Source organism: Gallinula chloropus (genome assembly GCF_964237585.1).
Source record: "Gallinula chloropus genome assembly, chromosome: 1".
NCBI lineage: Eukaryota > Metazoa > Chordata > Aves > Gruiformes > Rallidae > Gallinula > Gallinula chloropus.
In genome coordinates this window covers 73186956-73201637 of record NC_140085.1, presented here as the reverse complement: position 1 = coordinate 73201637, position 14682 = coordinate 73186956, and the positions used below count along the sequence as shown (strand labels likewise).

General features: G+C 43.0%; 1 protein-coding gene across 1 annotated transcript in view; it reads right to left on the bottom strand.

Annotated features, from left to right (window-relative positions):
- Positions 1 to 7021: 7021 nt before the first annotated feature.
- SULT4A1 (sulfotransferase family 4A member 1) overlaps positions 7022 to 14682 on the bottom strand; it is a gene marked incomplete at both ends in the record, with an annotated part of 30517 nt that continues 22856 nt past the window's right edge. The window contains 3 exons of the mRNA XM_084274084.1: positions 7022 to 7134; positions 11690 to 11828; positions 13406 to 13500. Of these exons, the coding sequence (XP_084130210.1) occupies positions 7022 to 7134; positions 11690 to 11828; positions 13406 to 13500 (347 nt within the window). The remainder of the gene's footprint in view (positions 7135 to 11689; positions 11829 to 13405; positions 13501 to 14682) is intronic.

Genomic DNA, 14682 nt, shown 5'->3' with positions numbered 1-14682 from the left:
CTGGGGAGGCTCTGTGGCCGCAGCCGCGCTGCGCCCGAGGTCCGGCCCGGGACTGGGACTGGGACTGGGACTGGGTACCTGCTTGCTCTGGTTGCTGGGAGCGCTCTTGGTTTGACATTTCATGGCGATGGAGATTTCAGTGAGAAATCGGCCCCTTTAAGGTTTGGTTATGCTTTTGTGGTGCGGTGGCCTGTGTAAGGTATTGCTAGGGCGTTACTGTTTTGATTATTTTGGGGATTTTTAAGCTTTTTTTGGTCTTTCCAGGAATAAATTACTGCAGTCTGAGCTGAGAAAGGAGGCCTTATTCTATGGCCTGTGCTTTGGTGGATTTTATTATTTAAATAAACTGAAAGGGTCTTGTTGAAAACTACATTGTAGGATTCATCTGGAAAAACCAGCCTCTTGCGGAGTCTCTCTGGCCACACACCAGCCCTTAGCTAACGATACTTTCTGTTTGCAAAAGCCTGTGAACAAGTTAGGTACTTTGGTAGTTCTTGCTGTAGACTAAAGCTTTATTGTAAGTTCCATTGTAAGTTCTTTCATGGTAAGTTAAAGCTTTGATTCCCACAAATATTTGTGTGTGTAATTTAACTTTCATGTGGTCCCTTAGAACTCACTGGGGGTACTCATTTATAGACAGTAGCTTCAGCAGAAGTTGGTGAGGTTGCAGGGGTGTAATGGCTGTACATCTTATCATACTTCCTGCTAGGGAAAATAAAAAGTAGTTTTGAAGCAAGTTCTTCATTTCAAAGACTTTGTGTAAATTGCTCTGGATTACTGAGTAATAAACAAAAAAGTCACCAAATGATACATACTTGAATGGTAAAAACCTAAATGTTTGCAGCTTAAACTGACCAGTGTCGTATGTTTGGTTATATTCCTTTTTCATCATGTTTAGAATACACAGGCTTACGCAGATCTCTAACAATAAAAACAAAGTCAGAACTTGTTTTAGTCTCTAATCTCACTGGGATTTACTGAGGGAGCAATGAACATGCCCAAAAGGGTCTGGCTATTAAGAAAGACCAACCCCTCTAAGCATGTGTCTGCAGGAGGGTGGTTAAAGGACTGAACTGGATCTACCTCTCTCGGTTTAAATTTTACCAGCTATGAAGTGATGGCAGTCCCAGGAACTGAAAATCTCTGGCATTTTTTCCAGGATTATCTGTTTCAATCAGGTTGGAGCTGCCTTTATTTTTTTTTGTGGGTTTTTTCCTCCCCTTTTTTTTTTCCTTTAGGGGCTGCAGAGGCAAACAAGAGTGGTACCTGGAAAAGCTAAAATCTGGAATGGTTCAAGTTTTGAATGGGGGTTGTTCATCATCACCTTTACTTCCCCTGATAAAAAATAAAGTGTTGTCTTTCCAGTGGAGCTTGACAACTAAATGTTTTGTTTGGTTCTTGTTTTGTTCCACTTGGATCACTCGTCCTGGGTTCTTGGAGCTGTCACGTATTTTACGGGTGGCTTTTCTGAAGCCGTAAGGAAGCAGATGTAAGGCCTGCGAGGGCTGAAGCCTTAGCACACTGTTACACCAGCTGTGTTACTGTTATCTGCGCGTGGGGATTAAATTGTCATCTTATGTTCAGTGCTGGCAAAAGCTGAGTCTGTGACAAAGATGTGACAGTGGATTTAACGTCTGGGTGGCAGTTACTTTGAATATCCACATGTATCGGGCGAGTCGGCACATCAACGGTTGCGCTTGGGATCGGCCTGAGCAGTCGGCTGCCATTACGCTGCCGTTCTTTCTGCGTCTTGCATGCTGTCACACGGCATGTCTTCCTGCAGCACCCCCTCCCACAAAACAATATTCCTTCCAACAGTGGGTTTTAGTTAATTCGCTCCGCGTGACAGCGCGGATCTGTCTCCCCTTCTTGCTGAAGGACACGAGTCCATCTCTATAGACCATCTTTCGCAGGTGACACATGGTCCATATGTGCAGCAGACTGTTCCCAAGCAGCGACTGCCTTTGGCTGATTGCATGGCTCTTCCAGAAGGGCTCTGACAGGGACTTGGGAGATCACCTCCAAGCCAAGGCAGTACCCGAGGACACTCTTTGGCTCCTTGCGGCTGCAGTTCATGAATTGGCCTATTACCCTAACCCACCACCCGTATCAGTTTAAGTTAATATGTCAGCCTGTGAATTGCAGCAGCTGAGGAGCCAGCACACATTTGCTTCTGCTGTCTCTCCCTCCATGGTGGCCATTTCTGGCAGAGAGGCCGAGTGGACAGCTGGAGGTGGTAGCTTCTAAAACTACTCTAGCGTGCATTGCCAGGGCTTGTCATCTGTGCACAGTGAGAACTCCAGCAAAAGTTGTCGCGTGGCTTTACAATTGTAATCGTTGATGAGGTGGGAACATGCAGAAAAATGACCCTGGCACAGCACATCTTACCAAAGGAACCCCATTTAGAGTCCTGCATCAGCAAGGGGTACTTCTCCTTTCTCTGTCCCATCAGGGTAAACAGCCTCACCCTTTCTTCAGCAGTTTTATGGTAAGGAGGACTACACTGCTAATGGCAGTTCCCACATGCTGGGGTCCTAGAGCACAGAACATTTCCCTGTGTCTTTTGGCAGCTTTTCTTGGGTTCATTTTTAAAGGCTGCATGGCTCAGATGTTTTCAGGACACTGGATGCTACGTGCAGCTCTGTATGATTCAAGCCTGAGAGCCAGATGGAGGCCTTGTTCCTGCCTGCCTGCCTGCAGAATTTCCCATTGCTTTCCTGCCTTTTAGAGCGGGGATTTTAATGCAGATGGAGCAGGGCATAGCGGCGTCAGTGTTGTCAACTTCCTTGCCACTCCCTGAAGAACAGCAGTTTTCTCTGGAGAAAACTTGGCATTTGAGGTCTAAACCTCATTATGCCAAAATCTGGGTAAGTTTGTGCGCAAATGAGGTGTTCCTTTTTGCAGACTCCCTTTCCGTTGCCAGGACAAAGCTGATTATTGGTTGCAGTTGTTTCTGTTCCGTGTGACACGCACCACGACAGGGAGCGGGAAATGCTCATCTGGGTATGTTTCGTACTTGAGACGCTAGAGGACACTAGCCTACAGATCCTGCAGTGAAGAAATCAAACTGATTAGGTAGTGAGCACACCGGCAGAGATGCCATCATTTCTCTGCTGTGTCGTTCCCCTGAGTGCGCTCACTGGGTTTGGGAATTATTTTGGGGGGAATATGACTTGATTCAGCTGAATCTGTTTAGCCTTTTTCTTTGGGCTGGAGAGGCTTTTGCCGTTCCTTAATGCTCCCTCAAACCTTTGCTGGTAGCTTACTGAGTGGTGTTATTTATAGCCCAGGCAAGACTGAATGGCTTATAATAATGGTGACTCCAGCCTATAAATCTTTATAATTATTGCCAGAACTCTCGGTGCCGTGTTGTGTTGTGATGCTTATACAAGTGCTGGGAATCTTTAATGGTTACTCATTAGCTTTCTTGTCTTTACTGCCCCGCTTCACCACAAGAAATGCTTAAACCTTTTGTACACAAACCCCTGCAATTATTTCTTACCTAGGTTAGTTTCTCCTCAGTTCCTTCGTGTTAACGCCTTGGAGGCGAGCCACATAGCGCTGCTGGTGCTTGAGGCACCCCGCTGATGCTCAGCTATGCACCTGCTTACTGAAGGACTGATCCTGTGAGGTGATGTTTTTGGTGTATCTGCAGAGGCACCTGGCCAATGAGGGCTGGTGGGAACTAACACTGAGGGTGCTTGGTGCTGTACGGGAAGAGGGGTCCCTGTTGGTGAGCTGAGGCACCATTGCAGCGGAGCCATCCAAATCTTACAGGTTTGTATTGCTACATGGGCTGCCAGCTGTGTAACTATGCAAAATCTCACTAGGGTGATAACTTTGCTGCCATTTCCTCAGCAGAAGCAGCTTTGAGTGCTGTGGGAAGAGAAAAAGCATTCTCTTGCGTTTTTTTTCTGGTGTTACTGTTCTGCATTTGAAATACATTTGTATCCACAGAGCATTCTCTTCAGAGACAGTTTGGGGCACCTGGCCAAGTATCTGTGTTTGGATAGAGTCATAGCAACATTTGTCTGAGTCCTCAAAGTTCAAGGTGTCAAGATAAGAAGGAGCTTACAAGCTGCCCACAGAAGCTGTGGCTGCCCCTTCCCTGGAAGTGTTCAAGGCTGGGTTGGATGGCGCCTGAGCAGCCTGGTCTAGTGGAGGGTGTCCCCTGCCCATGGCCAGGGAGGTTGGAACTTGATGATCTTTAAGGTCCCTTCCAGCTCAAACTGTTCTGTGATTCTATGACCTTTACTACCTATGGAAAGACTGAAACACTTTCAAGGACCAGAGATCCAAAGGTAGAATTTCAGCGTGGCTTATGTGGGAATGGGATTTCACCAGAATTTTGACTCTTGGATGAATTTTAGCTGATAGCACTGAAGTCATGGCCTAGGAGAGAATAGCTCTGGCTGAGGACAGCCTGTCTGGTCCTAGAAAGCAGATTCCAGCCACACAGCAACTTTGTTCTCTAAAACAAGGAGGACCAGCATAGCAATAGGTGCACAGGAGATTATCACAGAGGCAACTGCTCTCAACAATAAGGAACTGGGTTTTTTTGGCCAAATTGGGAGTTCCCCCTTCAGCCTGGTAGCTGGTGGCCCTCTGCACAGGCTGTTTGGAAATGGCATGTGCATACACCTGGCCGTTAAAGATTTTGGAAGATTTTTGGCTTTGGGTGCTGTGGGGTGATCATCTTCTGTAGCAAAGGAGACAGGCTGTGCCTGGGAACCTGAGTAGGATCCTCTGATGTCGTCAGAAACAGGCGAGAAGCCTTTTAGGCAGCTGGTATACTACTGCTCATGTGCACTCAGGCTATAGTGACTTCAGTAGATTTTTGGTGGTAATGAAATTTTCTTCTGACTCTAATCTGCACAAAAGGTGGGCAGATTTTGGCTTCCTCTGTAGCAAGAAGGAAATCTCCCACTCTTGTCTTCACACAGGTTGTTGTAGTTAGTGGGTTTTGGTCTCCTGTGTGATAAGAGACTAGTAGGACTCCTCAGCATGGAGTTGCCCAAGAGACTCAAAATAAAAGCATGTGAAATCCTGGCGTGGATTGAGCAGTAACTTTGTCATCTGTCATAATGCAAGACCAAAGGAACACCAAACGATGCTGTATGATGGCAGCCTTTAAGCAAGGGAGTCCTTTTTCACACAGCATGTATTTAGGGGAAGAACTCATTGCTGTGGGATGCTGTCAATACCTGGCTGAGGGGAAGAAAACCCTGTGGAGGGCTATGAAACACTGGGATGCTCACGGAGCCCTGTGCTCCCATCTTGCACAGGCATGTGTTACGGGCTGCTGTCAGACAGCTCTCTGGGTCGGATGGGGGTCTGAGTTGATGCCATGCTTCCGTGGTCCTTCTGCCTTAAGTTAGGAGGTGTGGGTATGGGGAGAGAGGATCTCTGGCTTGCAGGAAGACTACCTGGCCTGAACGGGAGGTCTAGCAAATGAGCAAACCACAATGCATGGAACACATCTTTTATTCAATAAGCAAGCAAGCACAGAAGTATAATGTGTAGTGCTTAATATTCATACAGTACTAAAAATATAAAAATAGAAATAAAATTTCACTGAAAGCATTTTCACTCACAAATATACAAGGAAAAGTGCTGTCAAGCCACATCATGCTACACCACTTGCCAGCTGCGGAACTGACAGTTTCCCAACAGAACTGAAACACGAAGAATCTGCTAGTCTTTCCTCACGGCTTTTGGGGAGCCTGAATATTTGCTAGCAAAAATGGGCCTCCTGCAGCCCAGAACCTAAAAAGCAGAGATGCCATCACATAACAGAACTATACAATATTCCTGGAGCCTTCTATAGTGATTGCAGCCTGCTTCAGGCCGTTGTAGAGAACTTAAAATAAATAAATAAATAAATAAATACAAGAGATACTGATAGGAACTTGACCCCTGACTGCAACCCAGACCAGCCATGGCTAACAGCTATGGAAACTGTACTCTGCATGAATGTTTGTGCAATGCTCCCACCTGGTGGCACGTTTCTAAACTTCCTTCAGCTCTGCCCACTTCCAGGGGTGCGTGTATTCCTCTTCCAATTTGGTCTGTCGGGATCCAATGGCACAAACTGGAAACCGAGCTGAGTGCCCTTAACTTCTAGTGGAACTGGAGGATAATCCAGCACCTTCTCTTCACTTTCTCCATCTAATGGGTGAAGCTCACATCTACGTGATACGGCTCAGAGACTCCGATTCCTCCAGAAACACCCTGCAGCAGGTGCCTTGCTTTTAGCTGCGCTGAGAGGGACTATTAGACCTGGGGGCTAAAGGAGCTTCAGTGGCCTTTGGCATGGAGCTGAACTTCATCCATCAGGAAGACAGCTGTGTGCTGTCATCCATGAAAGCATGTGTGGGTTTTGGGATCAGAGTGACAGTCACAGCTAGACCTCCTAATAAGGCCTGTCGTGCAGAGTATGCCAGTGCACAGAACCTATTCAAATTATACAGCTAAGGGTGTGCAGAACCTAATGTGAACCCCACTTTGATCAGTTACTCTTTTGGGATGGGTTGTATTTATACTTGATATACCTGCTATAAAAATAAATGTGACGATTAACCCCTGAGATCATTCTAGCATACAGTTTTGGCCTGTTACTTGCTTCCCTCTGAAATAATTTTTTATTTGGTTTGCGGACATTTGTTTAGGTTCTAGTGAAAAGCTTTTATAAAACACATTAAATAATCAATGTGGGGCTGAAAAGGTGTACATTCTAGTTGCATATATGATACATACCTTATACGTATATAATACATTCCGTAACAGCTGAATATTCCAGTATTGTCTGGAAAGTTCTTGCATGTGGACAAAGGATTAAAATACTAGAAGACCAACAGCTGTTTAGGATCAAAGATAATTGTATCTGATATGGTTTGCTTAGATTGTTTTTTCTTTCTTTAACTCCTGTTACACATAATAGCTACAGTAGTTTGTCCAGCAGGTAATAAATGAATGCATAAAGCACTTCTAGCTATATTTGGATACAATATGCATGCATTTTTTATAAATAAAAATCAAATGTGAGGTCACATTTTCCCATCTTCTGTTTATAAACTAAATCAAATTTCTCATTCATTGAAACAGTGAAGATGTCTTTCCATAGCCCGACTCGTCCTGGAACACAGAGAAGGAACACAAGTCAGAGAGCGTGACAGAACAGGACACCAAACACCTACCGTCTAGTTACACAGGGCATCAAGTACCACCTGTGAGATGCTCATCACTCTTAGCTTTCACTGAAAGCTCCACGAGACCTAAAGCTGTTCATTGCCTCACCCAAGTCCCCTGCTACAACCCTTCCAATGCCTTAAAATAAGTACCTACCATGTACCTTGTCATCCTCGGCTGGTGGGGATGACAAGGTGCATGGTATACAGGAAGAATTCAGACTTTGTGAGATTTGCTCTAGTCTTAATCAGAAATTAATTTCAGGGTTTGTTTAGGAATTCATTTAAAATATATATTTCTGGTTTCAGTGCAAACTCTGGCTGTTTAATAATTCCGACAGCTAACAATAACGCATTTCCAAATTACTGTGCCTTCAGCATGCACCAGTTAAAGAAATATCTAAAAGGTACATGGAACATGGAGTATTAAACCAATCATTGATTTCTGATTATTGAGCTGTAACCTTACCATTACTAATTTCTATTACTTTATATTTAAAGATAAGTTCAAACAGATGAATTTATGTTTCTCAATGTGGAGAGAATTGTATGTTAAATATGAGTGCCTAGATTGTACCTATAGAAGAGACCAAGTTCCATGCACCTAGTCTGTGCCATTTAAACTTCACTTTTGTACAAAGTGAACAGGAAGCTTCTGGTAGATGCAGTATGGACACTGAACTCTTTTCCCTTGTATTCTTCTACTCTGCGGAGCCCAACTAATACCATAACCTAATGACACTGTTGAACCCACCAGTCAAAGGCTGCAGCCCCCTTATTTGCTGTTTCCCTGCAGACCAAATTTTATTTAACACCAAGTCAGGCAGGGTTACTTGTTTGTGAACAATAAGCCCCATGTGGCATCCAGACTGAGAAGCCCAATTCTCTTCTCATTTATGTTGGATACACATAAGGACAAAATGCAGGCTTGTTCGACTGGAATAAATGAAAGGAGAATTGGGACCGTGCTACCAGAGTTTAATCATAACAGCAAGAACAAAACTACATGCAGGGAGCTTAATTATGCATTTGCTGCATAAGAAGAATACCCATTTAATTTAATTACCATTGCTTTTATGCAGCAACTCTATAATTGAGTCCAAAGACAAAACTGTCTGAAACATCTACAAATTATATATTAACATGATGGTGTAGTATATATGGCAAGGGCCACTGTATGAAACCTGGGATTTTCCTTTAACACCTGAAGGTATGACAGTGTTCTGGGGTTTTTTTCAGGATCCAAAGCCCAAAAGAACCTGAAACTGACTGAAAGTGCACCATTTATTGTTTTCAGCAACTTTCTGCTGCATTAAAAAAAAAAAAAAATAGGAAAAGGTTTGTAATCATACATATCTGACACTGATTTCAATTTTGCTCTGGCAACTGTAATTGCATAAAATGCAGCATGAATCATAAAAGCCTGTATTTCCCTTTCAATAATGATAATAAAACATTTTCTTCCTCTGTTTGGGAAAGATAAGCGTTTTATTTCTGCATCTCCTCAACAACACGTAAGGACAAACGACACGTTTCATAAAGGACACACGCAATGGATTATTTGCAACACTGTTTTTTTAACCATATGAATTGATAGCTTGTCAAAAAGTCACCCACCTGGTTTATGATTTGAATCATGCAACTGTGTAAATTATGATGTGATAAGAGTCAAATACAAGTAACATATCTAATCATTGTTCTGCTTTCACAGCAGCTCAGGGTTATCTTCAGAGTAAAGATCAATGTGCTAAAAGAAAAAAAATGAAGAACTAAAATAAAGCAAAATAATAAAGTAAATGTAACTAATGACAAATTAAAAATATTCGAAACAAATTACAATAAGCTGTCATGTCATTGCCACCATTCTTTGTCACAGAAACGAACAGAGAAGGAACAAAGCACTCTTAATGAAGCCGCATTCTGAAGTAACAAAATACTGTAAAAGCTGGGGACAGCGAACAAAAGAAATTCAAAATAAGGATATCTTCAATAAAAAGCACACAGTGAACAAATGACAAAATATTACATTAACTGCTGTAGCTCCCTTCCTTACAGGACAGAGACTGCTTTCTGAAAGATCTGCAGACAGCATGAGGAGGAGATGCTGACCCTGGCCCGGGGGTCTGCAGGCTTGGGCTCAGCACAGTCAACACTTAACGCCACGTACAGAACGATGGGTGCAGCACAACTGGGCACCACCCTCTTCATCCAGATGGAGGTGTGCTGGCCAGCACAGACAGCAGTTGGCCCTTCTGCCCGTGCAAGGTGTCACTACCAGCTCTTTTCTGTTCTCTTTTCTGCTGTACCACAACCTCACCTCTCTCTCACAAAGCTGCCTTTTGCTGGGCAAGGAGGGGGAAGTTGGGCTGTGCCTAGCACGTACCCGTGCTGCTGCTACACACATCTCCAGATCATGGAGGTTAGGAATAAATCCCAGGGTTTGGGTTTCTTCATGCACATCAACAGAGGAGAACATGGCTCTGTTGTTTGTAAATTCTCACACTGACACTGAACGCTTTAATCAAGGCCCTCAGGATGTCTTGCCAGACACATTGTTTTATGATCTTGTCTTCACAGCAGAGAAGGGGGTTGGTAATCAGTTAGGCAACGTGCTGTAAAATCCTACTGCAAATGAGACTGCCTGTTGTTTCCACACAAGATACAAGTTGTATGATATGCTGAATTTTCAGCTTGAAGTAGTAAGGGGAGGGTGGTATGGCCGTTGAATGAAAGATAATTAAGAGCAGGAAAACACACCATTCGGTGGAGACTCTACCAGATACTATAAGGGAATGTATCAGGTCTTTCAGTGAAACTATAAACTCCTCTGTCTAACCAGAGTCTTACCTCAAGCCAGCAAACCTGAGATAGCTATTTCAAGAAATCATCATGTACCGTAATGTAAGTGAACTGGGGCAAAAAGAGGTGCCATATTGCAGTTACAGCAGGGAACTGCCCGCAGGAACCCAGTTTCCAGGTCCCACTGCAGTAACTGGGGTGTGCAGCCCCTACATAACGTGCTAAGAGCCTTTCCACACCAGGTGTGTGAAGCCACAGAGAAAGGCAAGGCGGTGTGAGCAATGGCTTTTTGCCAAGTACTGCATACTGAGATGTTTGTGCCAACGTACAAACAGGAAAAGTTCTCCTGGGTCAGTTACTCTGACGACAGTCTGAGCTGAGTGATGGAGAACCGACACACGGCTCTGCCAAGAGAGACGCAGAAGGAGGATTGAGTATCAGGGAAGCTGCTTTCATGGGAAAGCAAATGTGCTCTTAAACCTGACTGTCAGGAAGGTTATAGTTTGACTGGTTAAAGGTGAATGCAAAGATACAATAGACTTTTGTAAGGCATGGGATTTTGGTGGTTTTTAAGAGAAGTATATAATTTCAACAAAATGCACAATAAACGAATAAAGAACTGGCTCACTCAAAATTAGTAGTCAAGAAGGCCTGACCATATTCAGTATTTTTATCAGAGATTATAAAAATTATAGCTGATGAAATCTGCAGATAGCAAGAAGGCTGGCCCAGAGGGGTAGTATGGAAAGGGCTCCTACACAGCAACCTAAGAACAAAGTATTCAGGTCACTCTCCCTGAGTGAGGGACAAGAACCCACAAAATAGTTCCTCTGAAGACTCTGTGGCCACGATAAATGACAGATGCTTCATGTACGATGCTGTAGCAAAAAGTCCTAATGTGGCCAGGGATGATTAAAGAAGTGAATAAAGTGATTTTGTGTCTGGCTAAGGCAGTTGTGAGGCTGACACAGGAATTCCCAATCTTAATTCTATGCCCTCATTTTTAAAATGAACTGTTGAATGCAGTAAAGCAGCTTACAGAAAATAAACCGAGGGAGACTTCCCAAGGTCACTCTTTTATGCTTATCAGAAGGAAGACTAAGAAAGGACATGGTTTCTTGACATTAACATAGGAAAGATGTATCAGCAGTTTAAAGGGCATTTCAGGTTCCCAGAGAAAGACCTCACCAGAACAAACATCCAGAAACTAAACACATTTTAAACAGCTGAGGTAGACAATGGAAAGAAAAAGCTCATAAGGAAAATGATGGCTCCTTGTCATTTGATGCCTTCAAATTAGAATTATCTGCCATTCTAGAAAACCTGACACACTTAAACACAAGGGCTTAGGCCAGGATAAGCTGTATGAAATTGTGTGGGTTTTGACAGGCCAAAGGTCAGAAGGTGCAGTGGAGTCTTCTCAGCACAAACAGCTCAATCCGTTGAAGTAAGCCCAAGACTCCCTGAGTGTTTTGCACGGTGTTAAATATACTGTTGATCTTGGCTGTTTCCATTCTTTTTAGTCATTTCCACCTAACTTTATTTCAAAACAAACAAACCCCAAAATTGCAGCCGCAGTCAGTTTCCTGCTATTTACACAGCAGCATTTTGCCAACAGCTGAAGTCATCCTGCAGGTTACTAAGTAGCCAGTTGCTTCCTGCAAGTTCCACATTAAGAGTTTCAGGGTGGGTTTTAAACATACCCCTGCCAACGGGAAGTGCTTCTGCATTACAGCACTGATCAATGAGCTGATGACAGTGTTCCACCATGGATTCCAACTGTGCTTTGTCATAAGAGACTCCCAAGAATCTCACCAGTTGCTCAACCATTGTTGCTAGGTCCTGTAAGAGAGTATTTAGATATAGTTTATTTTACAGTATTTCAAATGACCTTTTAAAAATTACTTTAAATAGTTCAAAATAAGTTAAGTCCTGATAAAATATCCGTATCCCACATCCACCGTTGTGGCTGCCCCCTCCCTGGCAGTGCTCAAGGCCAGGCTGGATGGGGCTTTGGGCAGCCTGGTCTAGTGGAGGGTGTCCCTGCCCATGGTAGGGGGTTGGAACTAAATGGGCTGTAGAAACACCACTGTCTTCAAATTTTGCCACCTTCCAACTTGCAGAAAATAGACCCATTCCAAGAATTAGGTTAAGAGAGGCTGACAGAGAAGAGAGTCATGTAAGCTCACCTTTTTGAATATTGGAATGGGGAACTGCAGAATAATTGTGACGCTTCAGACAACACCAACTGATCACTCTGGAATACGAATGTATTTTGGAGGATTTAAAAGTTACTTTGGTTTTGATCTCAGTAAAATAAATGACTACACGTTAGCCCTGCCTTAATTGTTAGCTTCTGGGACTGCATTCATGTAGATAGAAAGGATCTAGTGAGCTGACCTCTGAAAATAAACAGTCATTAATTTACATCTCCAGAACTGAACTCCAGGATTCCTCAGTATGAGTAAGATTTCTGGAGTTGCAAGGACAAAAAAAAAAAGCAATGTTTATCAGGATGTGGAAAGATGCTATGACACCACCAGCTTTCAGCAGCTTCCTTCAGTGAGCACAGCTAGGAATGCATCGTCATTCAAAACCACAGGTTTCAAACAATTTCTACTTTTTTTTTTCTTAAATTATTCTGATTGTGTTGCATCTTCTTTTAGCATCCCATTCCATCATAAGGCTCAGTAGAGCTGCAATTATAATTAATCCAGCTTTACTGAGTTCTACCCTGATTTTGCCTTCTTGTAGGTTTAGAGCTCTTTTTTTCCTACATTTGCATTAATTTTCCAGTCAAATAAACATTCTAAAGTATTTTCATTAATTCTCAAAAATGTATTATTGCAATAGGAAATGGAAGCCAATGTTCTATGTAGTATTGCCACTAAATTTCTGATTAGAAATAGAGTGGATTTATTAGCCAGCATACTACAAGGACCCAATATAATTATGTTCACCTTATGCTACATGATCATCCCTATTGCTTTCAACATTGTTTCACAAAGACAGTAAGAACAACCAAAAAATCAGAATACATTCCAAATATATAGGACAAAACACAACAATACACTATTTCTCCTCAGTGATACAGCACACATAGCAAGGTATTTCTTTTTAATGAATGCCCAGGGCTGACCATAGCAAGCACCAGAGTTACAAATTTCTGACTTCTCTGTGAGTAGTTTAGAGCCTACAGATGCAGGCAGATGGCTGAGTAAATTACTAGGTTTATGAAACTGTAGTAGTTGCCACTGTCTGCAGTAGTAGCCACTGTAGTAGCTACTGCATACTGGTGCTGTAAATATGGTACCAGACATTAGGGAGCTCAAATATAAACATAAGAAGCAAATTTTGTGCTTTATGTATTTTAAACACTACAATGCAAAACACCTTCTTGCTACATAGATCTAACCTACCTTATGCATATCTTCATACTTGAGAAAAAGTACATTGGCATCCATGTGATGTTCCCAAAACTCTTGCACATGTTCAAACCACGAACCATATCCTACTACAAAGACATAATGATTGGCATGAGGAAAATGAACACCTTAGTTATTAATCCCTCTTAAAAAAAAATATTTTAAAAAAGGAGAAAAATAAATTAACTGGAGTGGTTCACAGCCCCAGGAGAACTGTCCCTGTTTTTGACCTATTGCCATGCACAGCAAGGAACTTAATTAAAAAAGAGTTTTTCCATCAGTTTGGAGTATTCAAAAGAACAAACTTACCATAAAGACAAAATGTTCAACTGCAAATGCCACCAGATTCCATGATGGATCTCAGCATTAGTAACACCTGAACTCTGAGTGGGAATTGAGCCAACATGAAAGATGCAAAAGACAGCTTTGCAGAAGGCAAATTTTCAGTGGCTCCAATCTGTGTGAATTCTAACCTATCACACTGCAGCTTCCTTCACTTAGAAGCAAGATACAGCTATCTGTGGGAAGTTCCAGAGAGCATCCTCTATTACAAAAAGAATTGCTGACAACCATTGCCCTTTCTTAATCAGGCAGGTATTGAGTTAAGAAAACCTATAAAAACACCTCACAGTCATTCCCAAAAACTGAGGGTATTCATTTATCAGGACATCTTCTGCCCCCACCACCCTGCGTAACGCCTAAGAGCTGTTCTCCTCTCTGGTTACATTCTGAACGCTTCCACACAACTTCTGCAGCTACACCAGAACACCACCTCAGTTATACTGGTATCACTTATCTCAGATGCACAATAAATCCAGACTATCACACCAGTTGCCCCTGGGGTGCTCCCAGAAGCTTGGAGTGATGTGATGAAGCATTTCCCACACATCACAACCTGCGCACAGGCCCAGCGTGCAGGTCTGCCAAGGAAGAAAAGCCAGTCCTACCTCCCACGTGCCACCAGCCGCTTGTCTTCAACTCCCCACATCTGCTGGGTGGAGTTTAGGACTCGAAGAGAAGCTGAGGTGCTATGATGGGAGGGCTTCTGCTCCCAGCACTGCTCAGGCAGTGGTTACTGGAAGGCTTAACTTTCCTCCCAAAACTTTCTTCCTTTGTATTTCACTTCTCTGATGAAATCCACATTTGCACTGATTTCAGTCAGTTTGTGTGTGTGTCTAGCAGAGGTGCAGATACTGAGATTTATCTACAGAATGCCTTTTGCTGCCAATGTCATGAGAAAGACAACCCAAAGAGAAATGCATTCTGCCTGT